The following is a 24,233-nucleotide window of genomic DNA, read 5'->3' on the forward strand; positions in this document are numbered from 1 at the left end:
GCCAGCCACCACCGGCCTGAGGAGAGACACATGGAACGAGGGGTTAATGCGGTAATCGGGGGGAAGCTGTAACCTGTAACAAACCTTGTTCAGTCTCCTCAGGGCTTTAAATGGCCCCACAAACCATGGACCCAGCTTCCGACAGGGCAGGTGGAGGGGCAGGTTTCGGGTCGAGAGCCAGACCCGGTCGCCTCACTGCGGTGACGGTCTGTGCCAACTTTCTGGCGCAGCACGGCGCACTGAAGGTGGACATGGGCGGCGTCCCATGCTTCCTCCGCGCGCCGGAACCAGTCATCCACCGCAGGAACTTCGGTCTGACTCTGGTGCCAAGGAGCCAGAACCGGCTGATACCCCAATACACACTGGAAGGGAGAGAGGTTAGTGGAGGAGTGGCGGAGCGAGTTCTGGGCCATCTCTGCCCAGGGCACGAACGCTGCCCACTCCCCCGGCCGGACCCGGCAATAAGACCTCAGAAACCTACCCACATCCTGGTTAACTCTCTCCACCTGCCCGTTACTCTCGGGGTGAAAACCTGAGGTAAGGCTGACCGAGACCCCCAGACGTTCCATGAATGCCTTCCACACCCTCGACATGAACTGGGGACCCCGATCAGACATTATATCCTCAGGCACCCCGTAGTGCCGGAAGACGTGTGTAAACAGGGCCTCCGCAGTCTGTAGGGCGGTAGGGAGACCGGGCAAAGGAAGGAGCCGACAGGACTTAGAAAAACTATCCACAACGACCAGGATTGTGGTGTTACCCTGTGAAGGAGGAAGATTGGTCAGGAAATCTACCGACAGGTGCGACCACAGCCGTTGTGGAACGGGTAAGGGTTGTAACTTACCTCTGGGCAGGTTCCTAGGAGCCTTACACTGGGGGGGCACCGAGCAGGAGGAAACATAGACCCTCACATCCTTAGCCAAAGTGGGCCACCAGTACTTCCCACTAAGACAGCGCACCGTCCGACTGATCCCAGGATGACCAGAGGAGGGTGACGTGTGGGCCCAATAGATCAGCCGCTCGTAGACAGCAGACGGAACGTACAGACGCCCAGCGGGACACTGGAGGGGTGCGGGCTCTGCACATGACGCCTGCTCAATGTCCGCGTCCAGCTCCCACACTACCAGCACCCCCAGGCAAGAGGCGGGGAGTATAGGAGTAGGATCCATGGGCCGCTCCTCTGTGTCATTCAGCCGGAACAATGCGTCTGCCTTAACATTCTGGGAGCCTGGTCTGTAAGAAAGGGTAAACACAAAACGGGTGAAAAACATGGCCCATCTTGCCTGGCGAGAGTTCAGTCTCCTCGCCACCCAGACAGCCAACAGCTCCCGGTCCCCCACATCATAGTTTCGCTCCGCCGGGCTGAGCTTCTTTGAGAAGAAGGCACAGGGGCGGAGCTTCGGTGGCGTACCCGAGCGCTGAGAGAGCACGGCTCCTATCCCAGCCTCGGACGCGTCCACCTCCACTATGAACGCCAAAGAGGGATCCGGATGGGCCAGCACGGGAGCCGAGGTAAAGAGAGCCCTCAGGTGACTAAAAGCCGTGTCCGCCTCAGCTGACCACTGCAAGCGCACCAGGCCCCCCTTCAGCAGTGAGGTAATGGGAGCCGCTACTTGACCAAAACCCTGGAAAAACCTCAGGTAGTAGTTGGCAAACCCTAAGAATCGCTGCACCTCCTTTACCGTGGTGGGACTTGGCCAATTACGCACGGCTGAAATGCGGTCACTCTCCATCTCCACCCCTGAGGTGGAAATGTGATAGACTGTTGGAAGAACAAGCACTTCTCAGCCTTGACGTACAGGTCATGCTCCAACAGGTGACCAAGCACCCTGCGCACCAGGGACACATGCTCGGCGTGTGTAGCAGAGTATATCAAAATGTCATCAATATACACCACCACACCCTGCCCGTGCAGGTCCCTGAAAATCTCGTCTACAAAGGCCTGGAAGACTGATGGCGCATTCATCAACCCGTACGGCATGATGAGGTACTCATAGTGCCCTGAGGTGGTACTAAAAGCCGTCTTCCACTCGTCTCCCTCTTGGATAAGCACCAGGTTGTAAACGCTCCTGAGATCTAGTTTAGTGAAGAAGTGCGCCCCGTGCATTGACTCTATCGCTGTGCCTATGAGCGGTAGAGGGTAACTATACCTCACAGTGATCTGATTAAGACCCCGATAGTCAATACACGGGCGCAGACCTCCCTCCTTCTTCTTCACAAAAAAGAAACTTGAGGGGGCTGGTGAAGTGGAGAACCGAATGTACCTCTGACGCAGGGATTCGGAGACCTATGTTTCCATAGCCTCCGTCTCCGCCTGTGAGAGGGGATACACATGACTCCTGGGAAGTGCAGCGTCTACCAGGAGATCAGTCGCACAATCACCCCGTCAATGAGGTGGTAATTGAGTCGCCTTCTTTTTGGAGAAGGCGAGAGCCAAATCGGCATATTCAGGGGGAATGCGCACAGTGGAGACCTAGTCTGGACTCTCCACCGTAGTAGCACCAACGAAAACCGCTAAACACCTACCTGAGCACTCTCGCGACCACCCCGTGAGAGCCCTCTGTGGTCATGAAACAGTGGGGTTATGACAAGCTAACCAGGATAGGACCAGCACCACAGGAAACACAGGAGAGTCAATAAGGAAAATACTAATTCTCTCTGTGTGACCCCCCTGCGTCACCATGCCTAAAGGAGCGGTGACCTCTCTAATCAACCCTGACCCTAATGGCCGACTATCTAAAGCGTGAACGGGGAAAGGCACATCCACGGGAAGAATGGGGATCCCTAAACTATGGGCTAACGCTCTATTAATGAAATTCCCAGCCGCGCCTGAATCGACGAGCACCTTATGCTGGGAATGCGGGGAAAACTCAGGAAAAGTGACAAACACAAACATATGTGCAACAGCGGGCTCTGGGTGAGAATGGTGCCGGCTCACCTGGGGTGACACCAGAGCTCCCTGCCTGCTGCCTCGATTCTTAGAGGAACCAACCCGGCACCGACCGGCAGTGTGACCTCTGCGGCCACAGATCGTGCACGAGCGGGAACCCCCTCCGGTCTCCCTGCGCACCACCCCTCCCAACTCCATGGGTATCGGAGAGGGGGTGCGAGAGGATGGAACCACCAGACCCCGATCTGAACATCCGCGAGTAGCCAGCAGGTTGTCCAGCCGGATGGACAGGTCCACCAGCTGGTCAAACGTGAGGGTGGTGTCTCTGCAGGCCAGCGCCCAACGGACGTCCTCGCGCAGACTGCAATGGTAATGGTCGATCAGGGCCCTGTTGTTCCATCCCACGCCGGCAGCCAGGGTCCTAAACTCCAGTGCGAACTCCTGGGTGCTCCTTGTCTCCTGCCTCAGATGGTAGACGCGTTCACCCTCCGCTCGACCCTCGGGCGGGTGGTCGAAGACTAGTCGGAAACGGCGTGTGAACTCCTCAAACTGGTCCAACGCTGCATCTCCCTCTCTCCACACGGCGTTGGCCCACTCCAGGGCTTTCCTGGTGAGGCATGAGACGAGGGCGGACACCCTCTCACGGCCCCGATGTGGACGGTGGCCAGGTATAGCTCCAGTTGAAATAGGAACCCCCGGCAGCCCGCAGCCTCTCCGTCGTAATCCTGCAGCAGGGAGAGACGATTCCCACTGGAACTAGGTGGAAAAGGGGCGCTCTGGAGAGACCCCGGTTGTGCTGGTGGAGGTGCTGGAAGAACTCCCTGTCTCTCCCAGCGGTCATTTTCTGGACAACGTGGTCCATGGCGATACCAAGATGGTGAAGTATTGCTGCATGCTCCTGGACACGCTCTTCCACCTCTATGGCCGGGGTACCTTGTCCTGCTGACTCCATAAATGGGTCAGTGATTCTGTAATGGGTGCATGCTGGTGGCAGGGAAGTCAGGCGCAGGAGAGTGAACTTGGTATAAACAGAGCAGTTTAATAAATGCAAAAAAACCCTCTGAAAACCAATATATACAAAAATAATATAAAAGGGTACAAAACCTGTCGCACACCAGAACATGACTTGCACAAAACATACAACAAACAATCACCGACAAAGACATGAGGGGAAACAGAGGGTTAAATACACAACATGTAATTGAATGGATTGAAACCAGGTGTGTTAGAAGACAAGACAAAACCAATGAAAAATGGATCAGCGATGGCTAGAAGGTCGATGACGTCGATCGCCGAACACCGCCCGAACAAGGAGAGGGACCAACTTTGGCAGAAGTCGTGACACCATATAGTGGAGATACATTTTCGTAGTAATTTCCTGCAATTCTACATATTTTGTAATGACTAATATGTTAATGTTAATATGATATCTGAATGACTAACAAAATCAATGGGGCCCCTGGGCACATACCCTACATGCCCGGTTGGTATTTGACCATGATTACTACAAGTTTATACACTGAGTGTACAAAACATTAGGAACACCTTCCTAATATTTGGTTGCAACACACCCCTCCACTCTTTTGCCCTCAGAACAGCCTCAATTCGTCGGGGCATGGACTCTACAAGGTGTCCAATGCTTCCGACAGTTGTGTCAAGATGGCTGGATGTCCTTTGGATGGTGGACCATTCTTGAAACACACGGGAAACCGTTGAGTGTGAAAAACTCAGCAGCGTTTCAGTTCTTGACACACTCAAACCGGTGCACCTGGCACCTCCTAACATATCTTGTTCAAAGGCACTTGAATCTTTTGTCTTGCCCATTCACCGTCTGAATGGCACACGTACACAACACAATCCATGTCTCAATTGTGTCAAGGCTTGAAAATTATTATTTTACTTGTCCTCTACCCTTCATCTACACTGATTTTGAAGTGGATGTAACAATAAGGGATCATAGCTTTCACCTGGATTCACCTGGTCATTCTACAGTACCAGTCAAAGGTTTGGACACACCTACTCATTCCAGGGTTTTTCTTTATTTTAACTATTTTCTACATTGGAATCATGTAGTAACCAAAAAAGTGTAAAACAAATATTTTATATTTGAGATTCTTCAAAGTGGCTACCCTTTGCCTTGATGACAGCTTTGCACACTCTTGGTGTTCTCTCAAGCAGTTTCTGACTCTTAGTGACTTGAACAGGAGGAGGGGAAAAAACATCCAAGATAGGGATATGACACCCTTCCTTTTTAGGTACCTGCCTGATGTATTGGAAATAAATATTACCTACTGAATAGAATCTAGGGTTACTGCCATTCGTTGATCCTGTTGGCTTTGATTACATGACGGAAGTTTCTGCTACGAAGCAAAATGCATTTTCTTGTCCAAGTAAACCAAGGTCACTATAAATTGTGATGCATGGATGGATATCAACTCAGTAGCCTAGTGGTTAGTGTTCGCACTAATATAGGAAGGTTAGGAGTTCGATCCCGGACTCAATCTCTGCTTAACACTAAGAAAGATTGGTGGTAAGGCCCTGCGATGGACCAGCGTCCTGTCCAGGGGGTGTACTTGTACATCAAGCTGCCACACACTACAGAAACAGGATATAGGCTCCTGCCATATGAGATGTTCCGAAAGTTACTAAGCACAATACTAACTTATTTACAAGTCCCTTACAGAGCAGAACACATCTGTCTGTCTCACACACACACACACACACACACACACACACACACACACACACACACACACACACACACACACACACACACACACACACAGACGCAGTCACATATGCACACACACGCATGCACGGACAGGCACACACACACAGTAACCGAAAGCTGTAATTATACGGTAATTGTTTATATTATCAACAGTAAAATACTGTGAAATGTTTTACTGCAGCATACTGTAAATATGGGTCATTGTGGGAAAGATGTACTGTATTGTGACTGCTACTGTAATTCCATCCCACAGAATACAGTACTGTACCATATCTTTGGAGCGCCAAAAACCTTTTGACCACTAGTGGGTGCGTGGTATTGTTGTTTCTGGCTCATTAACATATTTTGAAGCATGCCTTGTAGAGGCTATATTTGTTGCACCCATTAGTGAAGGTGCTTTACCAATTTAACTGGTATGTGGTACTAGTGCCCCATCAATTGAATGTGTATAGGGGACAGATTGGAGTGACAGCAAGTCTTAAACCATTAATGCAGAGAAGGCTAGTGGAAGGAGCCATAGGAGGACAGGCTCATTGTAACGGCTGGAATGGAATCAATGGAACGGTATCAAACATATGGAAACTACATGTTTGACACTGTTCCATTTATTCCATTCCAGCCATTACAATGAGCCTGTCCTCCTATGGCTCCTTCCACTAGCCGCCTCTGCTTTAATTGTTAAGCATTTTACCATGTCCTTTTGGTCTGTTATGCCTTGTAGTCACTGCCTGTTTGGAAGCCTTTGTTAAGGCCTCTAGAAGTAGACGTGATATACACTGAGTATATCAAACATTAGGAACACCTTCCTAATATTGAGTTGCACGCTAAATCCCCCCCTGTTGAGCGTGAAAAACCCAGCAGCTTTGCAGATCTTGACATACTCAAACCGGTGCGCCTGGCACCTAATACCATACCCCATTCAAAGGCACTTAAATATTTTGTCTCACCCTCTGAATGGCACACATACACAATCCATGTCTCAATTGTCTCAAGGCTTAAAAATCATTCCTTAACAGCTCTCCTCCCTTTCATCTACACTGAGTGTAAAACACCAAATATTAGTTGATACTGTATGCTTTAATGTTAAAACACATTATCTTGGAGCCAACCTACTTGCAACATTTCCATGTAATTACAGCAAAATACTGTGAAATACAAACCCCAATCCCCTCATTTCATTCATTCATTCATTCATTCATTCATTCATTCATTCATTACGATTATGGTAGCATTTATAATTCCACAGTATTGTACTGTGTCATTACACAGTACTTGCTTTGCTACTGTATTTATATTACAGTAGGTGTACTGTAATATGAAATACAGTAACTTACTTGCCAATGATCTGCCTGTAAGTTACTGTCAAATTCACAGCAACCCCTTTACAGTACACACACACACTGTGCCGGTTCCAGGCATAAGCGACATAAGCCGTCGCTTAGGGCCCTGTAGCACCCCCTAGGAACTCTGTCCGGGTCTTAAATTACTATTGCGAGTTAGAATAGTAGAATACACCAGGTGCAATTTAGAAATGTGGTTGTGCATCAGCAGTTTTTCTCTTATGTCAGTCACTGACAGTCACTCAATTAGCCATGTCAGTGAATTTTTAGATTGGTTAGTCTAGCCAGCTACCTAAACTTGCAGTAATGCCGAATACCAACCGGGCACGCAGGGCACGTGCCAAGGGTCCCTGATCTCCAGGGGGCCCCCATTGATTTTGTTAGTCATTCAGATTTCATCTTAACAAAAGTAATTACAAAATGTGTAGAATTGCAGGAAATTAGCTTTAAAACTGCAAACATTTATCTACCCCCCGTGGCAAAATGTGTAAAATTGCAGGACATGAAAGAGGGGGGCCACTAAATGTTTTTGTGTGAGGTGGGGGGGCCCCCCAACAAAATCTATCTTAGGGCTAAAAAGGCTAAAGCCAGCCCTGCTTGGACACCAAAGTGAGACTGTAGGATTCTAACGTCACACAGTGATGAGGCAATTAACAAGCTCTGACCCGTGGAACACAGAAACACACACACACAAACTCTCATTTAGCATGACGGGGTGACTGCACATTGTGATTTAAAAAGCTGTCGGTATCAAACACACATACACGCACAGCATCACACTGCTTCAAGTGTCTTTATAGTAAAATCACAGGTGGCCAACTGCTGCTCTAACTTTACCTCCGCATGAGAGAAACACATGAGTGGAGGTGTGGAGAGAGAATTTTGGTGAGATGGAACGCATGCAGAGAAAGAACATGTTCCATAGAGATGCCCCCTCTCTCTCTCTCTACTACACTCTCTCCATCCCCTTCTCTTTCCTCCATCGCTCTTTCCGTCTCATGTTTCCTATGTCAGTGACCTTCATTGTGCGAATGAACAGTAAAGGTCTGAGTCGAGGCACAGATCAGTGTTGTTTTTCCCCAGGACATATCACACATTATCTTGTCATCTCTGCTGTAACTGAGACTGGGAGAGAGAGTGTGTGTGTCATAATCTGGAGCTTAGCACTCTACTACAACACACACACACAAACACACACATATAGACACACACACACATATACACACACCATTCTTGGCAAGCTAACCTCTATTAAACCCCATTTACCATAGCCTTATTTATTCTCAGTTAGGCTGTCTGGGCTGCTATTGTTATGGTGGATAAACTACAGACTACCTGCAGAAGGCTTAACACCAGCAACAATTTAGATAGGGTTTTACTGTAGAGAGGTGGATGACCCCAACCCTTTAACCCTAACCTTGGACGTACCCTGACCCTAGCCTTATCTCCAGCCCTAACCCCAAACCTAACCACAGCCTCAGTTGTTCAGTGTGTGATGTAATCACTCTGCGACAGTAACTCTGCTGGCGCTGACCTCCAAACAGCCCAACACTTCCTCCTCCAGGGTACGAGAGATGAAGACGAGATGGAGACCTGAATAGCACTGATAACCTTCTACTTCCATACGTTTTTTTTCCCTAAACACACACACCTCGCACATACACTCCCCAGTCCCCCGTCCCCCCTTTCTCTCTCTCTTTCTCTCTCATGGATGTCAGTAGACCCAATGTGTCTGTACTGTGAATTAATGACTCCAACCTAAGTGTATGTAAACTTCTGACTTCAACGTTGCATGCATACATACATACATACATACATACATACATACATACATACATACATACATACATACATACATACATACATACATACATACATACATACATACATACATACATACATACATACATACAGTGGGGAGAACAAGTATTTGATAACCTGCAAAATTGGCAGTGTTTCCTACTTACAAAGCATGTAGAGGTCTGTAATTTTTATCATAGGTACACTTCAACTGTGAGAGACGGAATCTAAAACAAAAATCCAGAAAATCACATTGTATGATTTTTAAGTAAATAATTTGCATTTTATTGCATGACATAAGTATTTGATACATCAGAAAAGCAGAACTTAGTATTTGGTACAGAAACTTTTGTTTGCAATTACAGAGATCATACATTTCCTGTAGTTCTTGACCAGGTTTGCACACACTGCAGCAGGGATTTTGGCCAAGTCCTCCATACAGACCTTCTCCAGATCCTTCAGGTTTCAGGGCTGTCGCTGGGCAATACGGACATTCAGCTCCCTCCAAAGATGTTTTATTGGGTTCAGGTCTGGAGACTGGCTAGGCCACTCCAGGACCTTGAGATGCTTCTTACGGAGCCACTCCTTAGTTGCCCTGGCTGTGTGTTTCGGGTCGTTGTCATGCTGGAAGACCCAGCCACGACCCCTTACTGAGGGAAGGAGGTTGTTGGCCAAGATCTCACGATACATGGCCCCATCCATCCTCCCCTCAATACGGTGCAGTCGTCCTGTCCCCTTTGCAGAAAAGCATCCCCAAAGAATGATGTTTCCACCTCCATGCTTCACGGTTGGGATGGTGTTCTTGGGGTTGTACTCATCCTTCTTCTTCCTCCAAACACGGCGAGTGGAGTTTAGACCAAAAAGCTCTATTTTTGTCTCATCAGACCACATGACCTTCTCCCATTCCTCCTCTGGATCATCCAGATGGTCATTGGCAAACTTCAGACGGGCCTGGACATGCGCTGGCTTGAGCAGGGGGACCTTGCGTGCGCTGCAGGATTTTAATCCATGACGGCGTAGTGTGTTACTAATGGTTTTCTTTGAGACTGTGGTCCCAGCTCTCTTCAGGTCATAAACCAGGTCCTGCCGTGTAGTTCTGGGCTGATCCCTCACCTTCTTCATGATCATTGATGCCCCACGAGGTGAGATCTTGCATGGAGCCCCAGACCGAGGGAGATTGACCGTCATCTTGAACTTCTTCCATTTTCTAATAATTGCGCCAACAGTTGTTGCCTTCTCACCAAGCTGCTTGCCTATTGTCCTGTAGCCCATCCCAGCCTTGTGCAGGTCTACAATTTTATCCCTGATGTCCTTACACAGCTCTCTGGTCTTGGCCATTGTGGAGAGGTTGGAGTCTGTTTGATTGAGTGTGTGGACAGGTGACGAGTTCAAACAGGTGCAGTTAATACAGGTAATGAGTGGAGAACAGGAATTCTGTGAGAGCCGGAATTCTTACTGGTTGGTCGGTGATCAAATACTTATGTCATGCAATAAAATGCAAATTAATTACTTAAAAATCATACAATGTGATTTTCTGGAGTTTTGACAGACCTCTACATGCTTTGTAAGTAGGAAACACTGCCGATTTAGCAGGTTATCAAATACTTGTTCTCCCCACTGTACATACATACTACATACATACATACATACATACATACATACATACATACATACATACATACATACATACATACATACATACATACATACATACATACATACATTTTTGACAGGCAGCTTGCCTCCCAAGATCAACAGTTTTTCTGTTTATGATATCAGAGGATTCGCTCCATGTGTAATCTTCAGAGTAAATAAACAAACTCATGTGTCATCTGACACATACTCCTCAGTTTAAAATCATTTATTTTTGCAGTTAATGTTTGTTTATGGCCTGATTCAGTCTCTGTCTTGTAAATAGCTCCCCCAGTGACCTTGGCTCTCCTCCTCACCAACATCCACAGTATTGACAAACACTAAACACATGATGGATGTGGTTTCACACTTATGCTCTCTGACATGATTGCATTTCACTCCTCCAACCAATTGGTCTGTAATTTACTTCATTCACACACATGCAAACAGACAGGGACATGTTGTACCAACAGACGGGGCCAACAGTCATGGTGTCAGCCCTTGTCACCTTGGTGTGTATGGGTTTGGTCTTGAAGTCGTTGCCAGGGAACTCTGTGTCATGTCCAAACTGTCCAAGCTAGCATATTGCTATGTAATACTGCAGTTTCTAAATACACATTTGAAATGTATTGAAAAATGCCTTGCAGGTGAAATAACAACATGTTAATTATCTCTCCTTCTCCCTCTGTTCTGTGTGTTGGCATGAGGTATGAACCATCACTAACCAGTCCTTGTCCCTCTCCTCTCCATAGGTATGACACCATAACCAACCAGTGGGAGACTGTCTCCCCGCTCCCCAAGCCGGTGCACTCTGCAGCAGCCACGGTGTGCGGGGGGAAGGTGTATGTGTTTGGAGGGGTGAACGAGGCGGGCCGATCGGCGGGAGTACTGCAGTCATACGTCCCTCAGACCAACTCCTGGAGCTTCATAGAGTCACCCATGATAGGTAAGAGTCAATACTGTAACTGTAACAGCCCTTAAAGAAAAAGCACCTGATTTCACCTGTGTGTTTTTGGAACACTTCTCATGTGATCAAATGTTTTCACGTGTAGTTTCATGTTATCATATGTTGATGTGCATGTTACCACACGTTATCACATTAACTACACATGAGATCACATGAAAACGTGTGATTTTGGAACAATTCACATTTGATCACGTGAAATTGGTGTGGTTTTTCCATAAGGGAGTACTCTAGCTTCTGCTCTAACTATAATAAACTGAACTGAACAGTGAGGGAATGGCGGAGATGTCAGAAATGTAAAGAGGGTTGAGAGCACAGTTCAGACTACCTCACCGTCCCCTTCCATTTACACACACACACACACACACACACACACACACACACACACACACACACACACACACACACACACACACACACACACACACACACACACACACAGACACCACCTTATCTAATCCTACAGTACCCCCGGGCCTAGGCATGCAGCAGAAATACATCCGAGGGAGGGAGAGAGAGAGAGGGGGAGAGGGACGGGGATAGATAGGGGGGGGGGGGTGTATGATGTAACTGACAGGGGATAGAGGGGTGCATCTGTTAATGACAGGAGCAGAGATTTAGGGCAGAGAGGAGAGGAAGAAGAGGACGGGAGTAGAGAGAGGAGGATAGCAGCCTGTATACCCTGGGTATAACCAGATTCTCATTATCTGTTTGGGCCCCTCTCCCCAGCATGAGCTGCAAATGGCTTTTCCAAACACTTATCAACTGGCTATTTCCTGTTTTCACACACATGCAGGAACATAAATACACATGCAGGAACACACACACTATTAGATTGACAGACGCTGCCACACATTCATACCCAAGCTGTTAAGTTATCTCAGGCAGTCACTAATCGTGTGTGTGTGTGTGTGTGTGTGTGTGTGTGTGTGTGTGTGTGTGTGTGTGTGTGTGTGTGTGTGTGTGTGTGTGTGTGTGTGTGTGTGTGTGTGTGTGTGTGTGTGTGTGTGTGTGTGTGTGTGTGTGTGTGTGTGTGTGAGAGCATTAACAGTATATTTGATCTTTCAGCTCCCCTATCAAATCTGAACATTTCAAGCAGGCAACCTAAGAAAATGAACAACAATGACAAATGGTTTGATGAAGAATGCAAAAATCTAACAAAGAAATTGAGAAACCTAGAAACCAGAAAACCTGAGCCTATGCCTTCACAATGGGGAATCACTAAAACAATACAGAAATAAAAAGGAAGAACAGCGCGTCAGAAATCAGCTCAATGTAATTGCAGAATCTAACCACTTCTGGGAAAATTGGAACATCACTAAACAAACAACACGAAGAGTTATCTATCCAAAATGGAGATGTATGGATAAACCATGTCTCCAATCTTTTTAGCTCTATAACAAAGAACAAACAGCAAAAACATGGCTTTTTACCAAATTACCGTACGACAGACCACGTATACACCCTGCCCACCCTAATTGAAATTAGGGTGGGCAAAACAAAGGAAAAGTCTTCTCATGCTTTGTTGATTTCAAAAAGACTTTTGACTCAATATGGTATGATGGTTTGCTATATAAATTGATGGAAAGTGGTGTTGGGAGGAAAAACATACAACATTATAAAATCCATGTACACAAACAAGTGTGCGGTTTAAAATTGGCAAAACAACACAACAATTTGTTTCCACAGTGCAATGGGGTGAGACAAGGATGCAGCTTGAGCACCTCTCCCTCTTCAAAATTGATATCAATGAATTGGCAAGGGCACTAGAACAGTCTGCAGCACCCGGCCTCACCCTACTAGAATCAAATGTCTACTGTTTGCTGATGACCTGGTGCTTCTGTCCCCAACCAAAGAGGGCCCACAGCAGCACCTAGGTCTTCTGCACAGATTCTGTCAGACCTGGGTCCAGAAGTAAGACAAAAATAATGGTGTTCAAGAGAAGATCCAGTTGCCAGGAACACAAATACAAATTCCATCTAGACACTGTTGCCCTAGAGCACACAAAAAATATACATACCTCAGCCTAAGCATCAGCACCACAGGTAACTTCCATAAAGCTGTGACCGATCTGAGAGACAAGGCAAGAAGGGCCTTCTATGCTATGAAAAGGAACATAAAATTCAACATCCCAATTAGGATCTGGCTAAATGTACTTGAATCAGTTATAGAACACATTGCCCTTTATGGTTGTAAGGTCTGGGGTCCGCTCACCAACCAAGAATTCACAAAATGGGACAAACACCAAATTGAGACTGCATGCAGAACTCTGAAGAAACATCCTCCGTGTACAACGTAAAACACCAAATAATGCCTGCAGAGCAGAATTAGGACGGTACCCACTAATTATCAAAATCCAGAAAAGAGATGTTAAATTGTACAACCACCTAAAAATAAGCAATTCCCAAACCTTCCATAACAAAGCCATCACCTATAGCGAGATTAACCTAGAGAACAGTCCCCTAAGCAAGGTGGTCCTGGGGCTCTGTTCACAAACAGACCGTACAGAGCCACAGGACAGCAACACAATTAGACTCAAACAAATCATGAGAAAACAAAAAGGTAATTACTTGACACATTGGAAAGAATGAACAAAAAACAAAGTAAACTAAAATGCTATTTGGCCCTAAACAGAGTACACAGTGGTAGAATACCTGACCACTGTGACTGACCTAAAAATAAGGAAAAGCTTTGACTGTGTACAGACTCAGTGAGCATAGCCTTGATATTGAGAGAGGCCGCCATAGGCAGACCTGGCACTCGAGATGACAGGCTATGTGCACACTGTCCACAAAATGAGGTGGAAACTGAGCTGCACTTCCTAACCTCCTGCCAAATATTTGACCATATTAGAAGCACATATTTCCCTCAGATTACACAGACCCACAAATAATTAGAAAAACAAATAAAATGTTGAAAAACTCCCATATCTATTAGGTGAAATGCCAACAGCAGCAAGATGTGTGACCTGTTGCCACAAGAAAAGGGCAACCAGGGAAGAACAAACACCATTATAAATACAACCCATATTTATGTTTATTTATTTTCCCTTTTGTACTTTAACTACTTGCACATTTCTACGACACTGTATGTAGAAATAATGACATTTGAAACTTTTGTGAGTAATGTTTACTGTTAATTTTTTATTTATTTCACGTATGTTTCCCATGCCAATAAAGCCTTTTGAATGGAATTGAATTGAGAGAGGGGGATGGGGGAGAGAGAGAGAGTGCAAGAGAGAGAGAGATGGGGCGAGAGAGAGAGATGGGGCGAGAGAGAGAGATGGGGGAGAGAGAGAAAGAGGGGGAGATGGATGGGGAGAGAGCGAGAGAGGGAGAGAGAGATGGGTGAGAGAAAGGGATGGGGAGAAGGAGAGCGAGGGGGGGAGAGAGAGAGTCAGTATTGGCCCTAGATTGCTACATCAGAGAATTGATCCAAAACAATTATTGTGCACAATTACATGAGACATAGTGACATTTAAAGTGATTTGGATGCCCTCTGAACAATCATGATTTCCGGGTGATGAGTATTATAATCTACCTGACAACAAAACCTTAGTTACGTCTTACTTCTATTTTCCTCTTGTTACACAATAACAGTGGCCTGACTACCCATCCACATTGCTCCGGCCAAACGTCACGCCCGCTATTGTTTCCGCTCTGCGATGAGTCTGGATTTGCGTTCCTCCAGTTCATTGGAGGCTGCTGAGGAGAGGACAGCTCATAATAATGGCTGGAGCGGAGCGAATGTTATCAAACCACGTGTTTCATGTATTTGTTACCATTCCACCTATTCCGCTCCAGCCATTACCACGAGCCTATCCTCCCCAAGTAAGGTGCCACCAACCTCCTGTGCTGCAATTGCTGTACAACGCCCCTCATTTTGACGTCAGCACAAACGACTTCGAGGATGGCAGATTCAGACTGAATGTATGTAGCGATCGTCAGAGCAGCTGAGTTAAATTCAGGGTGAGTTGTCAGGCAACAATAACAGGAAATAACAGGAAACAACATGGGAATAGTTAACCTTAAGAAATCATTCCTGTGATTGAGTCTTATCTAGTCTCTTGGCTCAGTAAACTGAGGATTCATTGTCCCATTCCCCTGTAGTCATTCTGAAGGGCCAGAATGAAATCATAGGCTTAAATCACTAAGAAGAGACTAGTGTTTGTCTAAATGTTTACATGTGCTGTAGTGGAACCACTGTCAATGACTGCATGACTTGATCTGTGACTGTACCTCTCTATCCAGTAAACTAACACTGTAGTTATTTTGTGATGTCTGCTCCTCAGTCCTTTGTAGTCTAATCAGAGTCCAATCTTATCAGGCTTTGTTCGTGTGATGTATGAGATCACTCCGGTAGTGACTAAGATTGGTATCAGTTACCATCATTTACTCCAGCTGCTGCTGGACTAAGGAGAGGAAACAATGACAGTGTTGAGAGTTGGACCAGATATGAGACACTGGTTTCATGTTAGACAGATATTAATTTCGTACATGTGGAAAACACATCTGTTGACTCCTGTGGTCAGATGTGAAACAAGGAAGAGTTAGAAGTGAAAAAAGGTGCTCTTTCTGCTTTATATGACTCACTACTACTGATATCTGCCTTTGAGCTTTTCCTACGTATATAAAAATATTACGTATAGTATATAAGGCACTTTTAATCAGTGGGGGCTCCTGAAAGGAGGAAGGGGAGGACCATCCTCCTCAGTGAAATATCCTTTTTTAGATAAAACTATACGAAATATAATCACATCGCCAAATAACTGATAAAACAGACTATTTTGCAAAGAAGGTCTACAGTAGCCTCAACAGCACTCTGTAGGGTAGCACCATGGTGTAGCCGGAGGACAGCTAGCTTCCGTCCTCCTCTGGGTACATTGACTTTAATACAAAACCTAGGAGGCTCATGGTTCTCATCCCTTTCGTTAGACTTACACAGTAATTATGACAACTTCCAGAGGACGTCCTCCAACCTATGAGCTCTTGCAGCATGAACTGGCATGTTGTCCACCCAATCAAATAAATCTAGTACTGAAAGTATAAGCTACAGCTAGCTAGCACTGCAGTATATAAAACGGGGTGAGTAGTTGATTCAGAGAGAGAAAGACAATAGTTGAACAGTTTGCATCAATTCCTTTCTTCTAAAATGAAGAAGCAAGAGAGAAATAGAGAGATTTTGTCATTTTTTTCACTTTCACTTACTTAGCTAGCAAATGCAGCTAGCTAGTTTAGCCTACTGAAACACCCTGCTCAAAAAGAGGTATGTTATGTTAGCTAGCTGGCTATGACTTTCCAACACAACTCTGGAACTCTTCCAATTCAAGGTAAGCTTTTGGTTTTACAAATTTATTGCCACCGGGGCCCGCCGGTGTAACTGCTTACTGACTGTACACAAATGATACTGCATGATTGTAGCGGGTTTACTAACGCGTTAGTTATATTAGCTATGCTGACTATGACGTTACTTTAGCTAATATGGTGACAGCGATGTAGGCTGTGTGTAGTGGTTTGACTTGGAAAGCTTTTTTCGCCTGGTTACATAACAGCTGATGTGTTGTGCATTGAAGTCCACAAGCGAAGGGAAGAGAAGGAATACGACATGGCTGCTATGAAAGTGAACTCTGTTTACGCGGGATCAGGGGTGTGTATACATTCCGCCGTTTCTGTTGAAAAACGTTTCTTAAACGGAAGCAAACGGAACAAAACAGGGATAATCATACCTGAATTTGTCCAATAGAAACTCTAGTTTGCAACTGTTGGACGATGGATGATTACACCCTATATCAACTAGATGCAGGCAAGAGCGTGCAAGGCGGTATTGAATGTCACTGTCTGTCACCTCAAATTTTTATTTCGACCTGTGTGCACCTACTTTGTAAACTTTCATTCCTAGGCTAGGTTGTAGCAACCTCATGATGCATATAGGGAAAATGTTATTATCATGTATTAGCCTAATCGATGTTACATTGAACTGGGTGAATGGAATATGAATGAAAGTCATCCAATATGCTGTAATAGAAATAAGGCCATGCTCATGAAAATAGAAATTGTCCTCCCCCATCTTAAACGGCACTGACCGCCGCTGCTTTTAATATAGTGCTCAATGAGCTTAATATTCAGACATTAGAGGGGCTCATCTGAGGCTGGGAAAAGTGTTTCTGTTGGTAAAGCAGATCAGTAGAACAGCAGTCCCAAGGGAATAGCTTTGCATTCTGTCTCTGGAGACAGTTAATACAAAACCTTCTGTGACTGACACACACTTGCACACACGCAGACATGGCAGCCACGTTGTGTCACTGATAGTGACAGGCCTAGGTTTCTGAGTGTCACAGAGCGAGAGGGGGATAGAGTGAAAGAGAGCGGGACGGCTGAACGGCTGTCGTCAGTCACGCCTGGCAAAATGGCATTTTAATTAAACACATCCTGCTTTATGGGCACTGGAGGGGATGTGGCGTGTGTGTGTGGACATGGTGGATGGAGGTGAAAAACAAAACGCTACGCTGGGATGGGTGTGCATTATTCATGATGTCATAAATTGGCCAGCTGTAATCGTTTAGGAGACGATTGCTCTGTCAGAGTGTGAGGTACATTGATAGGTCTTCGACAAGCGTGTGTGCGTGCGTACATGTGTGCCTTAAGGAGGAAAGGGGGGGGGTCAGAAGCGAGGTAGAGGTCGTTGCAAAGGTCTAGGCACATTAATACACAACTATTACATTGTTTGAAACTTTATTCACAGTGTAAGGTTTCTGCATGGGAGTTTGATTAAATTCCTACCCTACCCAGGGTGTTTTGTGTATGATTGTTTCCACAGGAAGACTGTAGAAGTCTGTCCCCATTTGTTTTTCCAATTTTCTCCATGCAGTAGCAGATTACATTATATGCAATATCCTCACTCATTCCTCACATTTTCAATCCATGCACAGGACTTTTTCTGTAAATTAAAAAAAATAAAAAATAAATGTGTATATATATATATTGAAGTCAGAAGTTTACATACACTTTAGCCAAATACATTTAAACTCAGTTTAAGTAAAAATTCCCTGTCTTAGGTCAGTTGGGATAACTACTTTATTTTAATAATGTGAAATGTCAGAATAAGGATTTATTTCATCACATTTCCAGTGGGTCAGAAGTTTACATACACTCATTTAGTATTTGTTAGCATTGCCTTTAAATTGTTTAACTTGGGTCAAACGTTTTGGGTAGCCTTCAAGCTACCCACAATAAGTTGGGTGAATTTTGGCCCATTCCTCCTGACAGAGCTGGTGTAACTGAGTCAGGTTTGTAGGCCTCCTTGCTTGCACACGCTTTTTCAGTTCTGCCCGCAAATTTTCTATGGGATGGAGGTCAGGGCTTTGTGATGGCCACTCCAATACCTTGGCTTTGTTGTCCTTAAGCCATTTTGCCACAACTTGCCACAACTTTGGAAGTATGCTTGGGGTCATTGTCCATTTGGAAGACCCATTTGCGACCAAGCTTTAACTTCCTGACTGATGTCTTGAGATGTTGCTTCAATATATCCACATAATGTTCCTGAAGTACAGCAGTCCCTCCTGCAGCAAATCACCCCCACAACATGATGCTGCCCCCCCCCCCCCCCGTGCTTCACGGTTGGGATGGTGTTCTTCGGCTTGCAAGCCTCCCCCTTTTTCCTCCAAACATAATCTGTCTGTAAACAATTGTTGGAAAAATTACTTGTGTCATGCACAAAGTAGATGTCCTAACCGACTTGCCAAAACTATGGTTTGTTAACAAGAAATTTGTGGAGTGGTTGAAAAACTAGTTTTAATGTGTGTATCTAGACTTCCAACTTCCAAATATATATATATATATATATATATATATATATAGGGGGGGCGCACACACATACACACACACACACACACACAGAGGATTGCCATAGGGTGTAATCCAATAGTAAATTATTGAGACTTAAGTCCTTTATATTGGAACCAGGTATAAACACAGTTGGAGCACAAACAATAACGTCAAGCTGATTCATGAATTCTGCTATTTCAATTGTTATCCGTTCACTGTAAAATTCCCCAAACCGTAGTATTTTTAATCTCGAGCCTCGCACTCAAGGAAGTGATAAGAGGAATGTAGATGTGATTTTGCATGCAGCTCTAGACAGAAGGTGACATGGAAAACAAAATGATGCCATTATAGCCGGGGAGATTCTGCAATGAGGATAATACAATTGAAACAGTAACTTCTATTTGGTTTTGCCTGGTTTTCATTCTAGCTCATCTCATCTGTGTTTTCAACTTCTATCTATCCCTGGCTTATAAAATTCTACACTACATGACCAAAAGTATGTGGACACCTGCTCGTTGAACGTCTCATTCCAAAATCATGGGCATTAATAAGGAATTGGGTCCACCATTTGCTGCTATAACAGCCTCCACCCTTTTGGGAAGGCTTTCCACTCGATCAAATCAAACTTTATTTGTCACATGCGCCGAATACAGTGTAGACCTTACCGTGAAATGCTTACTTACAAGCCCTTAACCAACAGTGCAGATTAAGAAGAGTTAAGAAAATATTTACCAAATAAACTTAAGTATATAAATAATAAAAATTAACACAATAAAATAACAACGATGCTATATACAGGGGTTACCGGTACCGAGTCAGTGTTCGGGGGTACAGGTTAGTTGAGGTAATTTGTACATGTAGGTAGGGTGAAGTGACTATACATAGATAGTAAAAAGCCAGTAGCAGCAGTGTCATCAATGTAAATAGTCCGGTGGCCATTTGATTAATTGTTCAGCAGTCTTATGGCTTGGGGGTAGAAGCTGTTTGGTCCTAGATTTGGCGCTCTGGTACCACTTGCCGTGCAGTAGCAGAGAAAACAGTCTATGACTTGGGTGACTGGAGTCTCTGACAATTTTATGGGCTTTCCTCTGACACCACCTATTATATAGGTCCTGGATGTTAGATGTTACATTGCTGCGGGGACTTGCTTAGATTCAGCCAAAAGAGCATTAGTGGGGTCGGGTGTTGGGCGATTAGGCCTGGCTTGCAGTCGGCTGTCTAATTCATCCCAAAGGTGTTCAATGGAGTTATAAGGTCAGGGCTCTGTGCAGGCCAGTCAAATTCTTCCATACAGATCTCGACAAACCATTTCTGTATGGACCTCTCTTTGTGCACGGGGGCATTGTCATGCTGAAACAGGAAAGGGCCTTCCCCAAACTTTTGCGACAATGTTGGAAGCACAGAATTGTCTATAATGTCATTGTATACTGTAGCCTTAAGATTTTCCTTCACTGGAATTAAGGGGGCCTAGCCCAAACCATGAAAAACAGCCTCCTCTACCAAACTTTACAGTTGGCACTATGCACTGGGTCAGGTAGTGTTCTCCTGGCATGCGCCAAACCCATGATTCATCAACCTAGAGAATGTGTTTCCACTGCTCCAGAGACCAATGGCGGCGAGCTTTACACCACTCCAGCTGAAGCTTGGCATTGCACATGGTGATCTCGGCCATGGAAACCCATTTCATGAAACTCCCAACTAACAGTTATTGCGCTGACTTTACTTCCAGAGGCAGTTTGGAAATCGGTAGTGAGTGTTGCAACCGAGGACAGACTTTTTACGTGCTATGCGCTTTAGCACTCGCCAGTCCCATTCTGTGAGCTTGTGTGGCTTACCACTTCGCGGCTGAGCCATTGTTGCTCCTAGACATTTCCACTTCACAGTAACAGCACTTACAGTTGACCTAGTTATGTCTAGCAGGGCAGAAATTTGACGAACTGACTTGTTGGAAAGGTGGTATCCTATGACGGTGCCACGTTAAGTCACTGAGCTCTTCAGTAAGGCCGTTCTACTGCCAGTGTTTTACTATGGAGATTGCATGGCTGTGTGCTCGATTGTATACACTTCTCAGGAACGGGTGTGGCTGAAATAGCCAAATCCACTAATTTCAAGGGGTGTCCACATACTTGTATAGTGTATTTCTCTTTCTGGCTGTTTATTTTCTCTTTGTTTGTGTCTCTTCAGTTCTCTCCCTTTGTTGATATTACACTTCTACCTCCATGTGTCTGTTTTCTATTTCAAAAACGATCTTTTGGTATTTGTTTCATTAGTCCATTGTTGGTATAGTCCCAAAATGTTTTGCATGTCAGCAATCAAGTTTTTAAGATAAAGAACTTTCAAAATACAAAAATACAGCCGGTATGATGCAAAATTCTGACATGTAGAACATTTTGGGACTAATTAATAAGAAAATGGACTAATGAAACAAATACCAGTAGTTTTGGGGTGGAATTGTTCCTCTAACACCTACATCAAAAATGGCTTCCAGAAAAACCTCAAAACAAGCTGTCTTTCTTGACGTCACAGCTGCCTATGATAGCATTTGGCGCACTGGCTTCCTCCTGAAGCAGTCACGGTCCCTCCCCTATTAGTTAATCCAAATCATCACACTATTGAGCAATAGATGTTTCAGAGTCCACCTCAGAGATTCAAAGAGTACATGGAAGATGCATACCAACAGTCTCCCCCAAGGCACAGTGCTGGCCTCTGTTCAACCTCTACACAAATGGCCTCCCAGAAAACACCTTCCGAAAATTCATATACTTCTGACGACATATGCCTGACAACGCAAGCTCCAAACTTCGACACCCTGGAGCAAACCCTAAATGAGGATACAGCAAAACTGGAACAGTACTGCAAAAAATGGCTACTCCAACCAAGCCCAGCAAAAACTGTATCCAGTATATTCCATCTCCATAACGCAAAGGCCTATAGAGCTCAACACCCAGATGAACAACCACAAGCTAGAGCACCAGCCCACCTCCATATACCTTGGGGTGACCCTGGACAGGTCACTCACCTTCTGGGAGCACCTGAGGACAACAGCAGCCAAGGTCAAAACCAGGAACAACCTCATCTCCAAACAAGTTGGCTCAACATGGGGTGTTGCTACCACCACCATTCATACCTCGGCACTCTCATTCTCAGCAGCAGAGTAATATGCACCTGTCTGGTCAAGGTCGTCGCGCGCGCACACACACACACACACACACACACACACACACACACACACACACACACACACACACACACACACACACACACACACACACACACACACACACACACACACACACACACACACACACACACACACACAGAGTCGACATACAGCTAAACACCACCATGCGCATCATCACTGGCATACTGCAATCCACCCCGCTTTCCTGGCTCCCTGTCCTGGCATACATATCCAGCCCATGCCTTGCCAACCTCCAACGATGGGGCATTAAAGCAAGCCCCCTACAGTATGTGCCTGTGGGGTGGAGCAAACCATGCACCACATTCTTGAAGTCTGTCTAATCTACAAACTCAGCGGACGCCTACACACCATCAACCCAGCAGGACCGGAAGCAATCACTTGGCTAAAGGACTTTGCATTCACTAAATAAAAAAATACGTATTTAAAAACAGACACATGTAGAGATAGAACATGTAACTTCTAACTCCCCTTCTGTCCGTTTTTCAATCTTCTACCTCACTTCTGTCGGTGTTTCTAACGTGCATCTCATTGTGTTTGTTCTCCAGATAATAAGTATGCCCCAGCGGTCACTCTGAATGGGCACATCTTTATTCTGGGAGGAGCCTATGCCCGGGCCATCACCATCTATGACCCAGACAAAGGAAACATCAAAGCTGGACCCAACATGAACCACTCACGACAGTTCTGCAGGTAAGAACCCATACGCACCAATATGAACCACTCACGACAGTTCTGCAGGTACGAACCCATACGAACCAATATGAACCACTCACGACAGTTCTGCAGGTACAAACCCATATGAACCACTCACGGCAGTTCTGCAGGTACAAACCCATACGAACCAATATGAACCACTCCGGACAGTTCTGCAGGTAAGAACCCATACGAACCAATATGAACCACTCATGACAGTTCTGCAGGTACGAACCCATACGAACCAATATGAACCACTCACGACAGTTCTGCAGGTACAAACCCACATGAACCAATATGAACCACTCACGGCATTTCTGCAGGTACAAACCCATACGAACCAATATGAACCACTCCAGACAGTTCTGCAGGTAAGAACCCATACGAACCAATATGAACCACTCACGACAGTTCTACAGGTACAAACCCATATGAACCAATATGAACCACTCACGACAGTTCTGCAGGTAAGAACCCATACGCACCAATATGAACCACTCACGGAAGTTCTGCAGGTAAGAACCCATACGAACCAATATGAACCACTCACGACAGTTCTGCAGGTACGAACCCATACGAACCAATATGAACCACTCACGACAGTTCTGCAGGTACAAACCCATATGAACCAATATGAACCACTCACGGCAGTTCTGCAGGTACAAACCCATACGAACCAATATGAACCACTCCGGACAGTTCTGCAGGTAAGAACCAATACGAACCAATATGAACCACTCACGACAGTTCTGCAGGTACAAACCCATATGAACCAATATGAACCACTCACGACAGTTCTGCAGGTAAGAACCCATACGCACCAATATGAACCACTCACAACAGTTCTGCAGGTACAAACCCATATGAACCAATATGAACCAGTCACGACAGTTCTGCAGGTAAGAACCCATACGAACCAGTATTAACCACTCACGACAGTTCTGCAGGTAAAGGGTTAGCATGAACCTCTGTAGGGGGCAGTATGAACCACCACCATCAATTTGTGTAAGTTAGGGGTCAGTACAGGAATGCAAACTTCCTACAGGAATCCTGCTAGAATTGTTTTATTCAGTCTCAAAAAACATTTTGTCAAAGTCATTAAGCAGGAATATAAGTCAAGTCTGAAATCAAATGCTGTATATTCCGAGTCAAGTCACA

At 45.4% G+C, this 24,233-nt stretch overlaps 1 protein-coding gene across 1 annotated transcript in view; it reads left to right on the top strand.

Moving 5' to 3' along the window:
• LOC106571749 (kelch-like protein 29) overlaps positions 1 to 24,233 on the top strand; it is a 327,789-nt gene that overhangs the window by 291,548 nt on the left and 12,008 nt on the right. Inside the window, exons 13-14 of the mRNA XM_014145167.3 lie at positions 11,146 to 11,339; positions 22,928 to 23,072. Of these exons, the coding sequence (XP_014000642.3) occupies positions 11,146 to 11,339; positions 22,928 to 23,072 (339 nt within the window). The remainder of the gene's footprint in view (positions 1 to 11,145; positions 11,340 to 22,927; positions 23,073 to 24,233) is intronic.

This window comes from Salmo salar, chromosome 15 (assembly GCF_965601325.2).
Source record: "Salmo salar chromosome 15, fSalSal1, whole genome shotgun sequence".
NCBI classification, from domain to species: Eukaryota; Metazoa; Chordata; class Actinopteri; order Salmoniformes; family Salmonidae; genus Salmo; species Salmo salar.